Source organism: Tachypleus tridentatus, chromosome 3 (assembly GCF_004210375.1).
Source record: "Tachypleus tridentatus isolate NWPU-2018 chromosome 3, ASM421037v1, whole genome shotgun sequence".
In the NCBI taxonomy this organism is placed as follows: domain Eukaryota; kingdom Metazoa; phylum Arthropoda; class Merostomata; order Xiphosura; family Limulidae; genus Tachypleus; species Tachypleus tridentatus.
Window position 1 is genome coordinate 64,601,550 of NC_134827.1, and position 21,824 is coordinate 64,623,373.

General features: G+C 36.9%; 1 protein-coding gene and 1 long non-coding RNA gene across 5 annotated transcripts in view; one reads left to right on the forward strand and one right to left on the reverse strand.

The window, feature by feature from the left end:
* The window catches only part of LOC143247000 (uncharacterized), a 256,411-nt gene that overhangs the window by 132,134 nt on the left and 102,453 nt on the right, over positions 1-21,824 (reverse strand). The gene's annotated exons all lie outside the window — the stretch shown is intronic.
* Positions 1-21,824, forward strand: part of LOC143246998 (protein c-ets-1-A-like) — a 55,982-nt gene that overhangs the window by 9,543 nt on the left and 24,615 nt on the right. For 2 of the 4 annotated variants that reach the window (XM_076494292.1, XM_076494293.1), the window contains exon 3: positions 3,160-3,334. The exons of 1 other annotated variant lie outside the window; for it this stretch is intronic. In XM_076494292.1, the coding sequence (XP_076350407.1) occupies positions 3,160-3,334 (175 nt within the window). Of the gene's footprint in view, positions 1-3,159; positions 3,335-10,253; positions 10,471-21,824 lie in introns of those variants that run through there. One more of the 4 variants, XM_076494294.1, reaches the window with a different exon arrangement.

The window sequence follows — 21,824 nt, forward strand, 5'->3', positions numbered from 1 at the left end:
TTTTATAAAGGAAACAACATGAACAGAAGACTGTGTTACTCAGTGTCATTATTTGAAACCCCAATATTTACTCATGAAATGACTGATAGCTGTATCAATGTTACTAAAAGACGGCGATTAGATCGTATTTGGTGTGTGTTTGGTCAAAGGTTAAGGTCATATCGAATGTTTACGCATGATTCAGACAAAATGAAAACCGAAACAAGCCCGCGCGCACGCTTCTGTTACAGGGCACATTTGAAACCTTTTCTTCACGCGGCCTTAGAGGAAAGCTGTCAAGGACTCGCTGACAGAGCTCTTTCGGTAATCGTGTTCACGTGCGGTAATATTTTCATATATATAACCTTCGCCTATTTTTTTTATCTGCTTGAATACAGGAGCCTATAGGTCACGGTTTCGAATCCCCTTGACCGAAAATACTCGTCCTTTCACCCATAAGAGCGTTATAATGTGACGATCAATCCCGCTACCTGTTGATAAAATGGTGGCTTAAGAGCTACATTATGGATGGCTAGCGCAAGTAGCCCTCATGTAGTTCTGCACGAACTTCAAAACAAACCAAAACAAATACTGCAATTAGATTCTGACACAAACGGTAGTTAATATTCCTGGTAGCTGAAGGATTCTATTAACAAGAATTCAACCCTGGTTGCGAACAACCAACGTTGGATTTATAACGCTAAAAACCGGGTTTTGATATCCACAGTGGGCAGAGCACAGGTAGCTCTTTGCTTTAATACAAACAAATAAGTGTGGGCCTTCCTGCTAGCACTGGTTGCTAGTTGTTTATGCATGCGCGATAATGTATGATAATTGATCTTTGCGCATGCGTAAATCAGCCTCGCCAGGATTACCAGTTATATAACCGTAGTTACATTACTTGGGCTGTAGATGGAACCCAACTTTATGGGGCTATGAGAACAATAGCTCATCAGAACATTTCCCGAGTTCCCGGTAGAGGGAGACAGTTACTGCCAACTGGTCATTTGAAGGTTAGCGAAACTGGATGACATTTCGAAAATCAATCGATTATTTGGGTACATCTTATTCCCAAAATACAAGGTGAATTTTAATTGTACATTCTAGTTAGCAACATTACATTAGCAACAAGAATGCCAATTCTAGATGCGTCACACGCAAACTGGAAGGAAAAAAAACTGACAGTTATTTTAGAAGCAATTTTAAGATGGCGTTTATTTTAGTAATCGTGTTTCAGTTTTGGTTTTGTTTCGATATTTTCCTCCGAAAATCTCATGTCCCATAAATATGGGGGAGGAAGCAACAAAAATCAACCAATTGCAGTTTCTTCGTGTTACCAACTGTCTGTAGCAATACTTTCCATTGGACAAAATGGGACGTGACGTGTAATGAACAAGTACAGGCACGTAATCTTCATTCTCTAGTTAAGAAAGCGAGTTGACATTTCTTATTGTCAGTTGGAGTTGCCAAGGAAAAACTTCTTAAACAATACCCTGAAAAATAATAGTCAAAGCAAGTTATTGGCTTTAATTACAAAATATTGTTTGTTTATTTAGAATTAAGCACAACGTTCTGCTCACCACGGGTATCGAAACCCAGTTTCTAGCGGTGTGAGTCCGCAGAATGTGCCATTGAAGAGTAATAAAAAAACATTAACCAATAAAATAAGAGCTGTTCACTGAAAGAGGCACATGATTGGTTTATAATTTTTTTCTTCCATTGCTGTAATGATATGTAATATTCAATTTCGCTACTCGGTGTTTTCTGCACTAGCCCTTACTTTTGAAATTACAGACTAGAGGAGAGACAGCTAGTGAACATTAGAAGATATAACTCATTACAAGATAAATTTCGTGTGGGATCTCTCAATGAAACCTTTTAAAGGTAAGAAGTCAAAGAGAAAACGCAACTATGCAGATTTTATCCAGATATATTAGTTCATATCTTCCAATACGCCAAACAAACTTAAACACGCACCAATATATATAAACATGTGTTTAAATGTATACACAATTCTTGAAACGTCTGATTCAGTCTTGTAATAATTTTGGTTTCAAACACCGATTTGATGTTTACAGTTTATTGTACTACGTGGTCCTTTAGAGCCCTGCTGTGCTACTTGTCGAAATTGGATATTATACCAAAATCAAATACACCATGTGGTCGGCGTTGGGTTCAGCGGTCACACTTCAGGACTAATAGAACTTTCCCACGCCATGATCGCCCCCTGGCGGTACATAACAAGTACCATGTATCTCCGTAGTTTATCGCAGTGTCTGGTTTATATAGGGGTGAGAAGTGACCGACCTTGACAACTACCTCTTAACGCTTGAACTGCTTTGATGTGTTACCGTTTCCTGTTCATTATTTCATTTTTTTGTAACCATGACCACGAATTTACTTCTGTGTCTTAAAATATATACATTCAACAATACTTTCAACCTTTATCTGTTGTTTCTTTTACAGTAATTCTTCATCTCTGTATGTATGTGGTTAAGTTGTAATACTAAGACTTGTATTACAACTATTGAGCTATTAATTTAGCTTAAAGGTGGAAATCAATCACACATTTTCACAGATTAGACTTTTGCCACACTTCATTAAAACTTAGATGTATGAACCGCCACTGACCCAATAAGAAGATGTGTAACCACGTGTGTCGTATCGTATGTAAAGTCCATTATTACAATGAAAACATATATTATGAAATATTCCAATGACGTCTGTAAGTTTTTTTAGGGGGGGAGGGAGTCTGCAATACGGGGAAAGCTCTTGACCACCTGTTATTTAATCAAACTTGTTGGAAAAAAAAACACACAGTAGACTCTAATAGGCCTATTTTCGTTACGTATTTGTTCAGCTGATATCACGTGACCAGAGAATCAACTTCGTTCGCTAAGTGCTCACAGTTTAATTGTTGGCGCTGATCCGTATCTCAATTATTTGTCTATTTTCCCTTGAAGTAAAATATAATAGATAAGAATTAACAACGTTTGTGCTCCAAGCAGAAACTTGCTAGAACTGTTGGTAAAATCAAACGACTCCATTTTATCGCTTATTTTTACTGTTGTGTTGAAATCCCCGAATCCACAATTCTCGGAGGTTTGGGATTGAGGATTTCTTGGCTCGGTGAGCGTCTCACAAATACGAATACTGTTATTTCTATATTTTATGTTTCAGATCAAAGTTGAATGCAACTACGGCTACCAAGATTCTAATGGGATAAAGAGCTTCGATGTTTTATATAAAAGAAACGTTGTAAATAATGATTGCGGTGAACCACCAGCGCCACCTAGGACATACGATTCGATGCAGAAGGTGCCATCAATGAGTGATTTGTCAGAAGAATCAACAGGTTGGTTGGTTTTTTTTATTAATTTTGAAAAGAAAAACATTGCACAGAAAGTACTAACACTAAATACAGTATTTCAAGAGATAATATAATTTGTTTAATTAATACAAAATACAATAATAATACAGTTTCCTTTCAGTATATTTATAAGTTTGTTTCTTTTCTAGTTTCACGCTAAGCTGCTGACGTACCTGTTTCTAATTTAGCAGGCGTAGACTTAAGAGAGAGAAGGCGGCTTGTCAACATCACCCACCGCCAACTTTCGGGCTACTCTTTTATTAGCGAATAGTGAGATAGTTTTGTACATTTAAACGCCCAACACGACTGAAAGGGCGAGTATTTTCAGTAATGGGGAGTCGAACCCAGGACTTACATATTGCGTTTCGAGCGCCTTAACCACCAGGCCATGTGATGCTTATATTTTAAAGTACTATTGTGTGATAACCACATGATTCTGTAACAACATTTTTGAGTGTACAAGTCTGCTGCCTTTGTCGCAGTGTAACTTTAACTGGTACAAACGACATATCCATTCCTTTATTCGCATTTTCAGGAAACGTTATGGTGATGAATAACTGTTAGTTTTACATTTGTTTTAATTATTATTTCGTAAATCTTATTAATTAATTATTTTAAATATTAATTAAAATACCATAATGATGTTCAGTTGTGGATAGGTCTGTTTTGAATTTTGCGCACGAACCCAAGAGTTGGCGGTGGATAGTGATGACTAGCTGGCTTCCCTTTGGTCTTGCACTACTAAATTAGGGACAGCTGGCGCAGATAGCCCTCGTGTAGCTTTGGGCGAAATTAAAAAAAAACAAAAACAAAACTTGTTTGGAATTACGCACGAAGCCACACAGATAACTAGCTATCTGTGCTCTGCCGACCACAGGTATCGAAACTCGGTTTCTAGCAGTGTGAATCCGCTGTACCACTGGGGAACACCAACTTCTTTGAGGCTGACCTCCCTCATAATTTATGTCGAGTTTTGAAACAGATTGAGGAAGAATGGAGAAGTTTGTAATTTACGGTTCCTCGAGACAGAACGGTTTTCGACGTGTTGTTTTCATTGAGTCTTTTTTTTTCATGTTTGTGCAACAAAAGGGATTTTATAATAGTTCTCGTCTCTACCTTTACATTACGTATTTTTTTTACGCTAATTACCAAACCACCGATGCACATCGTCTGAATTGTATGCTTATGTAAAGTTCTGTCCTTTGAACTTCGAATGTAGGGCAGTGGGCTGTGTGGATAATTGACTTCGCAAACACGTACTGAAAGATAATTTGCCGTCAATTTAGAAGAGGATTAACGTCGACTGTAACAAGTTTCCCATTAATTACGTTGTTAGCTTTTCGTCAACCAACTTCCAATGAGTAATGAAGACGTCATTTCACGTCTGACTCTTCTTGTTGTCGTGTGCTATAATTGTAATTAATATATTATTAAACCAATGAACAGTAGATGACGCTGCTGTTCCTAAACCCTTAAATGTCAAGCAGCTTTCATTTTCACTGTGTTGATTCTAACTCGTGTAGTTGATGTGTACTTAAAGCTACAAAAAGCCCGTCTGTACTCTGTCCACCAAGGGGAATCGAACTCCGAATTTTACCATTTTTATTTGTTTAGCACAAAACTACACCGTGGGCTATATGTACTCTGTTCACTGCGGGAAATCGATTCCCGGGTTTTAGTCTCGTTTGTTTGTTGTTAAGCCTAAAGCTACACAACGAACTATCTTAGTATCTCAGAACGGCTGGTATGGAAAGGAGAGAACAACGTTTTGACCTTCCAAGGTCATCTTCAGGTTAACAAAGAGATAGATTGCAACGAGAGTACCCGTTTATACCCTCGTCCCCAAGACATGCGCTCGGCAACAGTCAGTTGAAAACACTTTCTTGACCTAAAGATGACCTAGTTAAGTTAAAACGTTCTCTGCTTTAACAGTAAACCCATACCAGCTATTGTGATATACATTTTTACTTTAAGTTTCTCGTCATCAAGAAGTACGTATGTTTTGCCAAACACTGGTATCGAAACCTGATTTTTAACGTTGTAAATATATGGACTTACGACTGAGCCGCTGGAGGCGTCTCTGTTTATAACTTCTTTCATACACTTCTATTCGAAAAGTGTTTAAAAATAATTTGGAAAAATGAGATAGTTCAAAACATTGAACATATCCAATATCAAGTATTACAAAACGGATATGCATTACCTTGGAACATTGAACATTTTAAAATATTTATAATTTTAAATACCTTGTTTTATTAATTGACATTGTGTCTCGACATCCACGTTAAATAGGCTGACACTTGAAAATAACAAACATTATAACGCGTTACTGTTTATTTTTAAGTAGCTTTGTTACTATAAATCATTGAACATACTTTCCTCTTTCCGTTATAATTTGATGGCTAATTCCATTAGAGAAGCCCGTGTACATTGGGTAGTGTTGAGTTGCCGTTTTCCTTCTAATCTATTAACTTTAAATTAGGGGTGGTTAGCACAGACAGTGTTCAAAAAACTTTGCTCGAAATTCAGCCAACATACATACAAGTGCTGCCATCTGTTGTATCGTTTGCAAATTTATTGAACATGTTCATGTTTATTCGGGTTTGAGGTTTTAACGTAATCTAAATTATATGTACGTGTACAACATTTTTGTCGTAGTTACTGCGGTCGGCCTGTGAATCTGAGGGTTCATGGTTCGTTCTATGCTTCTCGGGGCGATGCTAAGAATGAAAACCTTTGAGCTAACAAACAAAGATATATCTTGAATGTAACTGATATAACACACCATGTATAGGGAACAGTGACACGAAGTTTACGAGATAATTATTTGATAACGTTAACTAAGAACGATACTGGAAAGTAGTGTTTATCAAACACGGGCGGGTTACAAATGGATACTCTTGATCTCACACATTTGTGTCAGAGATAATGTTTCATAAAAAACAGACATATTTATCAGACACCTGAAAATATTTCAGAAGGCACTGTCAATGATTTGTTCGCTTATAAGTTACGTATATTAGTTATCAGTGTTGTTTAGATCCTTCGAAAATATCAGAAACTGATTAAGATATCAAACACGTGAAACATATTATCAGAAAACTGTTTGTAGTTTATCGCAAAGCTTCACAATGGGCTATCTGTTCTTTGCTCACCGTAGGTATTGAAACCTGATTTTTAGAGTTGTAAGTGCATAGGTTTACCGTTGAGACAGCGGGGTGAGGGTTTGATAAAACAAACCTTTCGATTGCAACAAGATTTATAGAACGCCAGCTTTAAGACTAAATTTGAGAGCCAATTCCTACTTTCTGAACTGCATCCGTTAAGCCTAATAGTGAGTGTAATTTCTTTTTTAACTGTGAATCAAATTTCGCAACACAGTGTTTCAGATGGTGTTTCTGTGTATAGATAAATCACTCTTAGGATTCTCTCAGTGGGAATAATTTTTTTTTTTCAAAGTGCAGAAGTGTCGTTTTATAATAAATAACTATGTAACTAATTATGGATTCTTTTATTATTTCAAAAATCCTGGTCGCACCAAACATGCTCGCCCTTTCAGCCGTGGGGGCGTTATAAGTTACGATCAATTCTACTATTCGTTGATAAAAGAGTAGTCCAAGAGTTGGCGGTGGGTGGTGATGACGAACTGCCTTCTCTCTGGTCTTACACTACTAAATTAGGGACGGCTAGCGCAGATAGCCCTCGTGTAGCTTTGCGCGAAATTCAAAAACAAACAAAACAATACAATTATTCCAAAAGGGAAATATTTGGCACAGGATTAAATTAGCGACTTCAATCACTACATGTAGACATAATAAACACAAATAATGACATTACAACTCTTTGTTTGTTTTGTTACACGAAACTGGATCACTCAAGAATGCGCCAATAGAAGAAACTTCTTGTGGTTAGATATTTTGTGCAGAACTACAGAAAGCTACGAGAATGCGCACGTTTCATTACTGTAATGAGCTGTATTCGTTTTTTCTACGGTAGTAAAACTACTTTATTTAGGCTATAAAAGAGTGATTGTTGGTCGGGAATTACAACGGTACGCCCTTTATCTGGGGCAATGATAACATCAGCAGAAGGCTTAACAAACTGTCAAACCTTACTTTCTGAACTGTGGTAATAGTTTTAGTACATCAGCATTAAGCCTAATAGTCAGAGTCAAACTTGACTTTTTGTGTGGGGAAAATAGTTTCAAACGTTAGCATTAAGCCTGGTATAGAGCGCTAAACCTTATTTTATAAACTGTGGTAATAGTTTTAGTACGTCAGCATTAAGCCTGATAGTTAGGATGAAGTTGACATTCTTTTATCAGAGGATGAGGCCCATAGAACAGGAATATACAAAAAAAAACTGTGCTCTAAACTAAGCGTCTGAACACCTGAGATGAGAATTTTATATACTTGTAACTGAGCAGAAGTAATAAAGTCTGAAAACGAATGCTTCGTCTGACCTCTAGTGGTGGCACCACTAATAAAAAAACTTTAATAATTAATTGGCGAAAACCTCTTGAATGTTTGAGATAAAGCATCAACTTATTGTTTAAACGTTTTTCCTTTGGGTTATAAGTTAGAAGCTAAAATTCCATATATACTTACATTTATTGTGTTTCGTATTGTGTTTGTATTTTACTAATTAAACGGATAATTAACACTTAGTACTGTGTATTGTCTTCCAAAGGGAGGGTCCGGCATGGCCAGGTGGGTTAAGACGTTCGACTCGTAATCTGAAGGTTAAGGGTTCGAATCTTCGTTGCATCAAACATGCTCGCCCTTTCAGCCATGGGGACGTTATAATGTGACGGTCAATTCCACTATTCGTTGGTAAAAGAGTAGTCCAAGAGTTGGCGGTGGGTGGTGATGACTAGCTGCCTTCCCTCTAGTCTTACACTCCTAAATTAGGGACGGCTAGCGCAGATAGCCCTCGAGTAGCTTTGCGCGAAATTCAAAAACAAACAAACAATCCAAATGGAGAATATTCTGTTCTCGCCGTGAGCATGCGATTATATATCGTCTCGAACGTAAGATTTTTCCATTCATAATCGTGTCAGAACTAATATTAATGTGGCGTGGCGCTCAGAGAGAGATTTCAAAACCGGCCGGTACAGACAGATCTACGAGAACTCGGTGTATGTGGATTACGGGATAACAGCAACACTGCAAGTTTGGGAAAGAACACGTGGGGAGTTTGAAGTATTTTTCCCACGGAAAAATGGCAAATTGCCACTTCGCACGGCGGAAAGTGATGCAGAAATACCTAAATCTACTGTTGCGTCAGCAGTGGGTCAAACTTTCCAAACCTCAATTAGCTTGGTTTAAAGTAGGAAAGTAATTACTGGGGAAGGCTATAAAGGATTCTTGGATCATCATAATAAGATATTAAACAAAGTAAAGACATTTTACTGTACTCTCGATAAAACTCTCAGTATTTGTTGTCTACCATGCTGGGCCAGACATGGCCTAAACGTTAACGTGTTGAGCTGCTAATCGAAGGGTCCAGGGTACAAGACATGATGCTGCTGAACGTATTGCATACTTTCAGCTATGAAAGCATCTTAAAAGTAACAGTCAGTCCCGTTATTCGGTTTAAAAAAAGCCAGATAAATATATTGTGGTAGTGAGTGATGCTTGACTGGTTGCTTCTGGTCAGTAGATCAAAATTATAGACGACTATAGACGAATAATAAAGCGTCTCTGATCTGGCATAAGGTGCTGTTCAGGTTAAAAACTTCAATTGCCAATCTGTTGTGCTTTTTGAATGGTTGGATTTTGAATACTAATTGTTTCTGTATTTTGAGATATTTTTGGTTTGAATTTCGCGCAAAGCTATTCGTGGGCTACGTAAGTTAGCAAGTACGAAAACGGTTTTGCATTGTGAAAAATAGTCGAAGATATGGTTTGTTTTTTTAATTTTTCACAAGACTACATGAGGACTGTATGTGCTAGCCATCCCTAATTTAGCAGTGACAGGACGGTAGCTATTCAACAACACCCCCCGCCAACTCTTGGTAAAATATTTTGTTTCTTTGTTACTAAGCATAATGCCATACAATTGGTTAGCTGTGCTGTGCCCAACCTGGATATCGAAACTCACATTGTAGTTTCAAAACTTGCCTCTTTGTCACTAGGTAGCATCACAACAAGAAAGATTATTCAAGCCAACCGAGTTGAAGCCACAAACCGTGTTACGTATCTCCATCAATATTTTCTTATATCTGCTTTAAAAAAACAACAACAACAAAACTACAAGCGAATCCAGTTATTGCCACTGCAGGATAATCAATTTATGTTTTTCAACGTTTTTTTTTTATGTGTGTGTGTCAGAAACAGCTCGTTGGTAAATGGTTATGAACAAACAGAGAGGTTTGACTTTTTTGTCCCTTTCTCTTCTTTAAATCCAAAGGACGACCGTGGTCCAACGGAAGTATCATGGGAGGTTCTACTCAGGTGGGGGGGGGAACAGCGTCTTGCCCCATATTAGAAGAATCTTGACTGTCTCGGTAACAGCTGGAAGGTTACAATAGTGGCATTATGCCGCGAGACACAGTCGGCGCTTTGGCAAGAGTCGAGGGCACAACGGTCAAATGACAAAGTTCATTCGGAGAAGCGAGTGGATAGTTGGCAGTTTTTATTTATCAATTTCGGATTTCAAACGTCACAGGTCAGTCGTAAAGTGTTCCGGGATGAAAATGGCCATCAATATTATGATTCTGTTTTTCTGAAAAGATAAAAAAAATTCACAAAAAAGTGAAGGTGTGAACAAGCAGGTGTTCTAGAAATGACAGCAGCTGTGGGTTTCCTCACATGTCACCAGTAGACCCTCAGTCAAAGATGACGTAAATACTAGGAATCTAAGAGTTACATCAAATAACGGAGACCTTTACCCAACTACCAGTCTTGAGTTACCAGAGATGGAGACAGGTTAGTCAATTGGACTGTGGTTTATTTCTTGCGAAATGAAACAATAAAACACCGACTTTCAGTTTTAAGAATCTGCTCATGGATCGCGAATGGTGTCGTGTCTCGACTTCACGTCTGTTTCAGGTTTATAGTAATCTAGAGTAGAGTCTACCATGTTGTCACCAGCCGCCCCTAGTAACAGAGGATCGAAAGGTGAGCCCCACAACTTGTTCTCTGTTTAACCGTTTTCCACATAAAATACTCAAACTGAGCTGTAACATATACTCACAATGTTGAAATACATATACTTCAAAATTAGTGTTTTGAGATACATAATTTAGACGTTTGTGCACCTCAAATTAGTGAACTAAGATCATACATCATTTAGAAGTTAATGACCTTCAAACGTCTAAATTCTGATATACATCGTTTAGAAGTTAATAACCTTCAAAGTTAGTGTTCTGAGATACATCATTCAGACGTTTGTACATCTACAGAGTAGTGAACTAAGACCATACATCATTTAGAAGTTGATGACCTTCAAACGTCTAAATTCTGATGTACATCGTTTAGAAGTTAATAACCTTCAAAGTTAGTGTTCTGAGATACATCATTCAGACGTTTGTACATCTACAGAGTAGTGAACTAAGACCATACATCATTTAGAAGTTGATGACCTTCAAACGTCTAAATTCTGATATACATCATTTAGAAGTTAATGACCTTCAAAGTTAGTGTTCTGAGATACATCATTCAGACGTTTGTACATCTACAGATTAGTGAACTAAGAACATACATCATTTAGAAGTTAATGACCTTCAAAGTTAGTGTTCTGAGATACATAGTTTAGTTCAGAACCATAAAAACTAGTAGATCGTTCAGTTCATGATCCACAAAACCAGTGTATTAGGTTATATCTTTTGATCTTTATGTGTTGAGATACGTAGTTTAGAACAGTTGTTTGTGTAACTTGTTATTTGTTCCTGTATTGAAACCAAAGTTTGTCAGAGAAACAACAGTAATTAGATTATTTCAATTTTAGTGGTTGTATCCTTCTAATATATCCCCGTCATTGTTACGTACCAGTACGTAGTCTCGTCATTGTTACGTACCAGTACGTAGTCTCGTCATTGTTATGCACCAGTTCTTAGTATTTAATGTGACACAGAGTGGACGATTAGATCAGAGGTTGTTTTATGTTCTGACTAACGGGAGTCCCAGAGTGGACGAATGTATCGAAGTTTATCTAATACCAAAGAACGAACGACTAGGTCAGGTGTCACTTACCCATACACAATATTTAACTTAAAATAAAGTAAAGTAAGTTATCATAACAGTGGATAAAGAATATGGTCTTGTCAACAGAGAGTAAGTTTCAATCTTAGCCCTAACTGATTGTAGGGAGTTATCTATCGATAGGAGGTCATTGGTGATAATTAAGTTAATTATTAGGCCTACAGTAGATCTGCATATGATCTGTGGTCTTAAAACTGGTGATAATTAAGTTAATTATTAGGCCTAAAGTAGGTCTGCATATGATCTGTGGTCTTAAAACTGGTGATAATTAAGTTAATTATTAGGCCTACAGTAGATCTGCATATGATCTGTGGTCTTAAAACTGGTGATAATTAAGTTAATTATTAGGCCTAAAGTAGGTCTGCATATGATCTGTGGTCTTAAAACTGGTGATAATTAAGTTAATTATTAGGCCTAAAGTAGATCTGCATATGATCTGTGGTCTTAAAACTGGTGATAATTAAGTTAATTATTAGGCCTAAAGTAGATCTGCATATGATCTGTGGTCTTAAAACTGGTGATAATTAAGTTAATTATTAGGCCTAAAGTAGATCTGCATATGATCTGTGGTCTTAAAACTGGTGATAATTAAGTTAATTATTAGGCTTACAGTAGATCTGCATATGATCTGTGGTCTTAAAACTGGTGATAATTAAGTTAATTATTAGGCCTAAAGTAGGTCTGCATATGATCTGTGGTCTTAAAACTGGTGATAATTAAGTTAATTATTAGGCCTAAAGTAGATCTGCATATGATTTGTGGTCTTAAAACAACTGGTATATTGTCAAAGTCAGACTAAAGCTAGCCTTATTACAGTTTCCTCAGTTAGCTCTGTTACCGACAGAAAATCCTTGTGGGGGGGGGCATGTCACACAATAAGCTGTACCTGAAATGCTGTTACAAATTTCACTTGTTACTAACTCGAATTAGACCGGTAAAGAATTAATGTGAAGAAAATTATTATATACTTGTTGTGTTGTTTCACGACATTGGCTGTTTCAATACACGGGGTGGGCTCACATCATAATTAGGTAGAGTTTGAATATATTTACTGACATTACATGGGTAAATTTGTTTTAGGATGGTTTGTTTTTGTTTCTGAATTTCGCGCAAAGCTACACGAGGGCTATCTGCGCTAGCCATCTATAATTTAGCAGTGTAAGGCTAGAGGGAAGGCAGCTAGTCATCACCACCCACCGCCAACTCTTGGGCTACTCTTTTTACCAACGAATAGTGGGATTGACCGTCACATTATAACACCCCCACGACTGGAAGGGCGAGCATGCTTGGTGGGACCGGGATTCGAACCCGTGACCCTCGAATTACGAGTCGAACGCTTGAACCACCTGGCCAGGCCAGGGCCTTTCTAGGATGGATCCAGTTATTGCTGTTAAAGAAACAATAAAACTATATCTTTTTATATATGGTTGCGTGGTGATATTTAACATTTAGGAACACTGAAAACAGTATGTGTGTTTACGTCTGGTTACGTTGTGATATTTCAATGCTAAAATTCGGAAACGGTTAAAATTTACGTTTAATTTCCACATGCAAGTTCCAACCCACTAGTAGTTCTTTAGTCGTTGCGTTCACGTATTTGTTATTTTATTTCGAAGTTGGTTCTCTACAAAATTTTGCGTATTTGTGGAATGTACTTCACTTAACTGCCAATTTTATTAGCAGTGCATGTGCGTCTTTTCTAATAGCAAAGTCACATCGGACAACCTGCTAAGTCCACCGAGGGGAATCGAATCCCTGATTTTAGCGTTGTAAGACCGCAGACTTACCGCTGTACCAGCGGGGTACGTGCATGTATACCCAGTGTTTAACATTCTGTTAAACCAACTGTTTTTTTTTCTTTCGTTCTTTTTACAAATCCAGCAAGTTTACTCCAGAATCCCCATTTCAAACTTCCTCTCTCTGTGGGATACCGTAAAGTCCCGTCAACCGTATCAGCCAGGACTCAAGCTTCTCCATCCGGTTCATTCAGAAAATTGCTTGGCCTGGAGCAGTCCTGACTAGAATACACAAAAACTGGTTTCATTCACTCTTTCTCACTCGGTCATTGATAAAACGGTGTTCTTTCGTAGCGTTGATTCTTCCGCTAGCTGGCGCGTGGGAGCGTGGTTTCTCACTACGTCACAAGGCATGGGAAAAACAGGTGAGGTGATAGTTTTTACGGTAAGGGGTCACCCCTACCATCCCTTCCCCTTATACCTCCCATCCGGTACTGGTGATACATTGTTGTTTTTAATGAATTATGGGAAATCGGGCTTTTCGGAAATTTCTAAATTCGAATTACATGAAGACAAGTTTGTTGTGTATTATTACTACAGGATAATATAAAAATCAGGCTGTATTTTCTTGTTTCTGTTGCAGAGTATGAACAGTAGATCATTGTTTTCATATAATGATACAAACAGCAGTTTGTTGTGTATTGTTGCTACAAAATAATATAAAAATCAGGCTATATTTTCTTGTTTCTGTTGCAGAGTATGAACAGTAGATTATTGTTATCATATAATGATACAAACAGCAGTTTGTTGTGTATTGTTGCTACAAAATAATATAAAAATCAGGCTATATTTTCTTGTTTCTGTTGCAGAGTATGAACAGTAGATCATTGTTTTCATATAATGATACAAACAGCAGTTTGTTGTGTATTGTTGCTACAAAATAATATAAAATCAGGCTATATTTTCTTGTTTCTGTTGCAGAGTATGAACAGTAGATCATTGTTTTCATATAATGATACAAACAGCAGTTTGTTGTGTATTGTTGCTACAAAATAATATAAAAATCAGGCTATATTTTCTTGTTTCTGTTGCAGAGTATGAACAGTAGATCATTGTTTTCATATAATGATACAAACAGCAGTTTGTTGTGTATTGTTGCTACAAAATAATATAAAAATCAGGCTATATTTTCTTGTTTCTGTTGCAGAGTATGAACAGTAGATCATTGTTTTCATATAATGATACAAACAGCAGTTTGTTGTGTATTGTTGCTACAGGATAATATAAAAATAAGGCTGTATTTTCTTGTTTCTGTTGTAGAGTATGAACAGTAGATTATTGTTATCATATAATGATACAAACAGCAGTTTGTTGTGTATTGTTGCTACAAAATAATATAAAAATCAGGCTGTATTTTCTTGTTTCTGTTGTAGAGTATGAACAGTAGATTATTGTTATCATATAATGATACAAACAGCAGTTTGTTGTGTATTGTTGCTACATAATAATATAAAAATCAGGCTGTATTTTCTTGTTTCTGTTGTAGAGTATGAACAGTAGATTATTGTTATCATATAATGATACAAACAGCTGTTTGTTGTGTATTGTTGCTACAGGATAATATAAAAATCAGGCTGTATTTTCTTGTTTCTGTTGCAGAGTATGAACAGTAGATCATTGTTTTCATATAATGATACAAACAGCAGTTTGTTGTGTATTGTTGCTACAGGATAATATAAAAATCAGGCTGTATTTTCTTGTTTCTGTTGCAGAGTATGAACAGTAGATCATTGTTTTCATATAATGATACAAACAGCAGTTTGTTGTGTATTGTATTTTTGCAACAAGATAACAGAAACGTCACGTCCTATTGTAGAACAGTACTGAAATTATTGTTGAAAATGCTGGCTACAGTTTCATAAGATCAATCGGTTGTTTGGTTACTTGTCCAAGCATTGTAAACATTGAGTTTCGAGAGGTTTATTTTAATTTTTTTAGATAACGCTTTGTCCTGTTATTTCCGATTTATTCACTGATCAGAAACAGGTCTTATCAACATGTGCTGATATTAGCACGTCTTTGTTTGTGTTCACTATACACATGGTGGAACTTACGTGACAGAACAATTATTTCACAATAATTTAATTAGTTTCATTTGTCTTGGTGATACTTAACACGAACTGTTTAATAACTATCATCTCACCTCGTAACTGCTCGTTAATTATGCAATCAACTAACGGTAGACGAGAAAATGAATGAAAGTTATTGAAATTATGCAATTTTAGATCATATACTGTTTAAAAGAAAACGTATGGCAAAGTTTCACCTACAGAAATACGTCCATAAGTTGGCACCGATTAGTATCTTATAATTTATGAAATTACTGATCAAAGGAAAGGATGGCACCCCTTGAGCAGCAGCACCCTGCCATGTACTTGATACGAGATAAAATTGACTGAACATCATTGGTTTTCAATTTATTTGTAAGATTGTTAGGCGTTGCGTTTTCGTAAAAGATTCATCGAGAGCTCGAGAATCGCTATTCTTAGCGTGTATTCAGGTCAAGAGGTCAATGTTTATCGAAGTATATGGCTATCTCTCATTGGTTGTAAAAACGAAAGCAATAAGTTCGCGAAACTTAAATGAAAAAAAAATCTTTGATTTTGTATTTAACATTCATTCGTAAATATTTCTTACTTGTTACTAGTGACAAAAATAGTAAAACAGATAGGATTTTAATTATAAAGATTGTAGTTCTTAAGTTACGTTTGTAAACTAGTAAAAATGGAGGTAATATGTGTGTTTGTGTGTGACACAAGTGATTCGTTAGTATACAGTATCCTCATGTGTGTGTGAAACAAGTGATTCGTTAGTATACAGTATCCTCATGTGTGTGTGAAACAAGTGATTCGTTAGTATACAGTATCCTCATGTGTGTGTGAAACAAGTGATTCGTTAGTATACAGTATCCTCATGTGTGTGTGAAACAAGTGATTCGTTAGTATACAGTATCCTCATGTGTGTGTGAAACAAGTGGTTCGTTAGTATACAGTATCCTCATGTGTGTGTGAAGCAAGTGGTTCGTTAGTATACAGTATCCTCATGTGTGTGTGAAACAAGTGGTTTGTTAGTATACAGTATCCTCGTGTGTGTGAAACAAGTGGTTCGTTAGTATACAGTATCCTCGTGTGTGTGAAACAAGTGATTCGTTAGTATACAGTATCCTCATGTGTGTGTGAAACAAGTGGTTCGTTAGTATACAGTATCCTCATGTGTGTGTGAAACAAGTGATTCGTTAGTATACAGTATCCTCATGTGTGTGTGAAACAAGTGGTTCGTTAGTATACAGTATCCTCATGTGTGTGTGAAACAAGTGATTCGTTAGTATACAGTATCCTCGTGTGTGTGAAACAAGTGATTCGTTAGTATACAGTATCCTCATGTGTGTGTGAAACAAGTGGTTCGTTAGTATACAGTATCCTCATGTGTGTGTGAAACAAGTGGTTCGTTAGTATACAGTATCCTCATGTGTGTGTGAAACAAGTGGTTCGTTAGTATACAGTATCCTCATGTGTGTGTGAAACAAGTGGTTCGTTAGTATACAGTATCCTCATGTGTGTGTGAAACAAGTGGTTCGTTAGTATACAGTATCCTCATGTGTGTGTGAAACAAGTGGTTCGTTAGTATACAGTATCCTCATGTGTGTGTGAAACAAGTGATTCGTTAGTATACAGTATCCTCATGTGTGTGTGAAACAAGTGGTTCGTTAGTATACAATATCCTGATGTGTGTGTGAAACAAGTGATTCGTTAGTATACAGTATCCTCATGTGTGTGTGAAACAAGTGGTTCGTTAGTATACAATATCCTGATGTGTGTGTGAAACAAGTGATTCGTTAGTATACAGTATCCTCATGTGTGTGTGAAACAAGTGGTTCATTATCATTTCCCTTCCTTTCAGACAAACACCCACTAAGACCTGACTTATTAAGCAAAGAGTAGAAAATTTACCTCCTAACTTTTCATCTACAAACAAAAATAAAATAACAACAAGAACTGCCCAACGTATAGAACTAAGAGGGGTGAAGACCGCCTTTGGACATCCTCCGCTTGCCAGATGGTGTATCACCACATGACGTCTTATCAACCTGAAGTTCAGGTGATCTTGTGTACACCATCTGAGAAAATCAAAAGAGGTTTTTTAACAGTTTATTTTTATTTGTCGTAGGACTTTCGATAGTCCTCGGTATACAAACAAACTCTACCGTTTAAAAAGTTGGTGTAGGAAGCTAATATTTTACTTATCAGCAAAGTGGGCTTTGCTATAAACACAATCGATTTGGGGCGTGGGTGGTGTGGACAGTGATTGTCTTTAGGTCAGAGTGAATGGCTGAGTTGAAAAACTTACATCACTCAGTACGTTATTATTTGGGGGTAACTGAGTTGTTTGTTTCTGGTGTGTGAACTGTTGAAGGAATGAAGATTGGATATTTTTTTTTATTAACAAGGGGAACAAGTAAAACGTACTTTCGCACATAATTTTGGATATTTTAGTTTCATACCGAAGCGAAGCACAGAACATTTGATATTTTGTTTCAAAAGTATTACTAGATTATTACCTATTAACTGAAACGTTTCCTATATAGACCATCCGTGCTCTACCCACCAAAGGTATCGAAATCCGAGTTTTAGCGTCATAAGCTCACTGCTGTTCCACTGGTGGACAACATTAGTTGATTTAAGTAATTTTTAAAAATAATTTAATGTAGTAGCTGTTGTTTTGTTGTTATGAATTAATCACAAAGTTACACAATGAGCTGTCTGTGCTCTACCCACCACTGGTATCGAAATCCGAGTTTTAGCGTTGTTAGTCCGCTGAGCCACTGGGAGGATCAACGTAGTAACAACTGTTTCTGTTATCATCAGTTTAAGGCGATAAAGAAATATAAAGCAACTAGGTGTACAGATGCATAAGTTTTGATGATGTTAACTTCATCCCATACAAAGGGTCAATGCCACAACGCATAGAGTTGGTACACTGAGATATCCCGACCAGTAGATACCCACCGTTGAAGAAATACGAGACTGCCCTTTCTGAAGAGAAATTTGTTAAATGATGTAGAGATAAAGAGTAGAAATTATTAAAAAACACTCTTCACTGTTACCCATGGGGTAAATATCTAGACAGTGGGGTGTATGCGTCAGCAACGAATTTCAAAATTGTCTTCCAAGCGAATTGTGAATCATGCCTGTTATTGCAAAAGAAAACCCCATCCAAGCAACTAATAGGAACGACAGATAACAGTGATTAACCTGGAAACATCGCATGGTGTTGTTAACACGATAATATAGAAAGGTAGGCCTGACCTCAATGTTCTTTATTCTGATAGCACATAAAGGTGTCCATATCTCTGTTCTTTTAACATGCTTATGTGACATCACGTTTGCTAGAGTTCTACAGCCTTCTCAAAAGTCTTCGAAATCACTGGCGATTTTCATGAAAAAACTAAAATTACAGCAACCCTATCACATCGCATATTCATCAATGTTAGTGTCCTCCAATCTAATTCCAGTGGCGTTTTGAGTTTGGGGCTTGGAATCCGAACACTTATAATGGTGGAGCTTGCGTGATAAGTTACACGGAATGTTGTTATAACAGAAATGTCCAATCAGCACCGACCGACTGGGAAAGTAGTTTTAAGGACAGCATGAGACTTGAAATGTAATTTCTTATTAGGTAGATTAACTATCGCCTATCTCAGTATCCACTTACCTTTCTCTTGAAATGAGCACAGAACGAACGTTAACATTTAGATAAACAAATAAACACACATCTGATTATCTCAGTATCCACTTAGCTGTCTCTAGAAATGAACACAGAACAAACGTTAACATTTATATAAACATATAAAGACACATCTGATTATCTCAGTATCCACTTAGCTGTCTCTAGAAATGTATACAGAACAAACGTTAACATTTAGATAAACATATAAAGACACATCTGGTTATCTCAGTATCCACTTATTAAATGCGCTTGCACCTCGAGGTGGGACTTCTACCACCCTTTTTCCTCGAGGTGGGACTTCTTTCTACCACCCATTTTCCTCGAGGTGGGACTTCTTTCTACCACCCTTTTTACTGTAACCAAGAAAGAAAATCTATACTAATCTAAGAACAAGTTCGTGACAGTAACGAGGTTATGCACTTTGGCCGGAAGTGTTTTCAGTATCCCGCAGTGAAGTGAAACCTAAATGTGACAGAAGTCGTGAATTGGAAAGGTGCTGGAGTTGCGTACAGTCGGTGTTCGGTCGTATGACACGTTTCCTGCTGGGTGTTATAATCCCTGTACTATTTTAACCAAACAGAATGTGTAGATTTAGTGTTATACTACATTAAGGTACTGAAGATACTTCTATATAAAGCATATCTATCACAACTTCAAAAAACAAAAACAAAAAACGTCATCCAACAACATGTAACACGGAAACAGTGATTTGCGTGGGTGGCTTGGAACAATTTTGAAATAATGAAATAAAACAAAAACACAAATGACGAGTGGTGATTGGTGGTCTCTTGTGATGAAATTACACTGAAAATATCTCAACAATGAGTTGTGCAGAGGCTTAAAATTAGCCGATGTAAGTGTGACGGTTTCGTTTTGTTTTTAGGAGTCACAGCTTTTCATATCCTGATCAGTTTGAAGTGCTGGACATGTACACACTTATCGTAATTTCTCGTACAGATATGTGACGAGTGTCACGTGTCGGTTGTATTGAAATCGTTCCATTTCGCACGTGGAGTTGGCGTCCTCGTTCGTGCGCAGCTTTGCATTTGATGCGAATTTTAAACTTTGAACGCACCGCCTTTCACATTTGTTTTAACAGATTTATTTGTGTCTTACGGCGCTAGAATTCGGATAGTAAGTCCTTACGGTTTTAAAATAAGAAATTTCATCGGATTGAGTGCAATACACGTTTCTTTGTCAGGACGACACAAACATAAAAACTTACAAATTGTCCTTTTGTTATTACCCTGGTGTAGTTTTTAAATATTTTGATCGACACGCGGAAGGCTTGGCATATAAAAATTCCATCTTCACGTGTGTTCGTGCATATAATTCTAAGCAATCACGTGGACTCAGCAGATAGCCCAATGTGGCTTTGTTATAAGAAAACACACACATGCAATCACGTGGCCATTGTGTCAGCATTATGGCCAGGTGTGATGAATCATGACCAGACTAAAACAGAACGTGAAGTACCTACCAAATTACACTACGGTTCCCCATACAGTAAATCAGTATATATTTACATATACTTAAGTCCGTTATTGGTGGTAGCATTATTTAGGTTATTATAGATGTGAGAGTGGTTTGCAGTTATCAGATGATCATACTTAATGTGTCAGTTCAAAATAAAGTTACACTCGTATTGTTGTAACTCAAAAACATAAATAAAATATTACAGTTACACTCGTATTGGTTTGGTTCGTTTTGAAATTCGCGCAAAGCTACACGAGGGCAATCTGCGCTAGCCGTCCCTAATTTAGCAGTGTAAGACGACAGGGAAGGCTGCTAGTCATCACCACCCACCGCCAACTGTTGGGCTACTCTTTTGCCAACAAATAGTGCGATTGACCGTCACATTATAACGCTCCCACGGCTGAAAGGGCGAGCATGTTTGGTATGACGGCGATTCGAACCCGTCGATTCGAGTGCCTTAACCATCTGGCCATGCTGGGCCGTATTGTTGCAACTAAAAATATTACAGAGAGCTACACTCGTATTGATGCAACTAAAAAAAAATCACTAAAATATTACAGAAAGTTACAGTCGTATTGTTGTAACTCAAAAAAATCACTAAAATATTCCAGGGTTGCACTAGTATTGCTGCAACTAAAAATATTACAGATAACTACACTCGTATTGTTGTAACTCAAAAAATCACTAAAATATTACAGAGAGTTACAGTCGTATTGTTGTAACTAAAATTCACTAAAATATATTACAGAGTTACACTCATATTTTTGTAACTGAAAAATATTAAAGAGTTACACTCGTATTGTTGTAACTCAAAAAAATCACTAAAATATTAAAAAGAGTTACACTCGTATTGTTGTAACTGAAAAATATTAAAGAGTTACACTCGTATTGTTGTAACTCAAAAAAATCACTAAAATATTAGTGTTACACTCGTATTGTTGTAACTTAAAACAAAAAAAAAACAACAGAGAATTACAACTCGTACTGCTACGGTCAATCCACTATTCTGTGGTAAAAGAGTAGCTCAAAAGTTGGCGGTGGGTGATGATAACTAGTTGCCTTTCCTCTAGTCTCTCACTGCTAAATTAGAAACAACTAGCGCAAATAACCCTCGTGTAGGTTAGCATAAAATTCAAACCAACGAGTTCAAAATCTTTAATTCAATGGTACATTAGTCTAATTTTAATTCGAATTGAGTCAGTGTGATAGTAATTGTTTTGAATTACGCGCAAAGCTACACGAGGGCTATCTGCGCTAACCGACCGTAAGTTA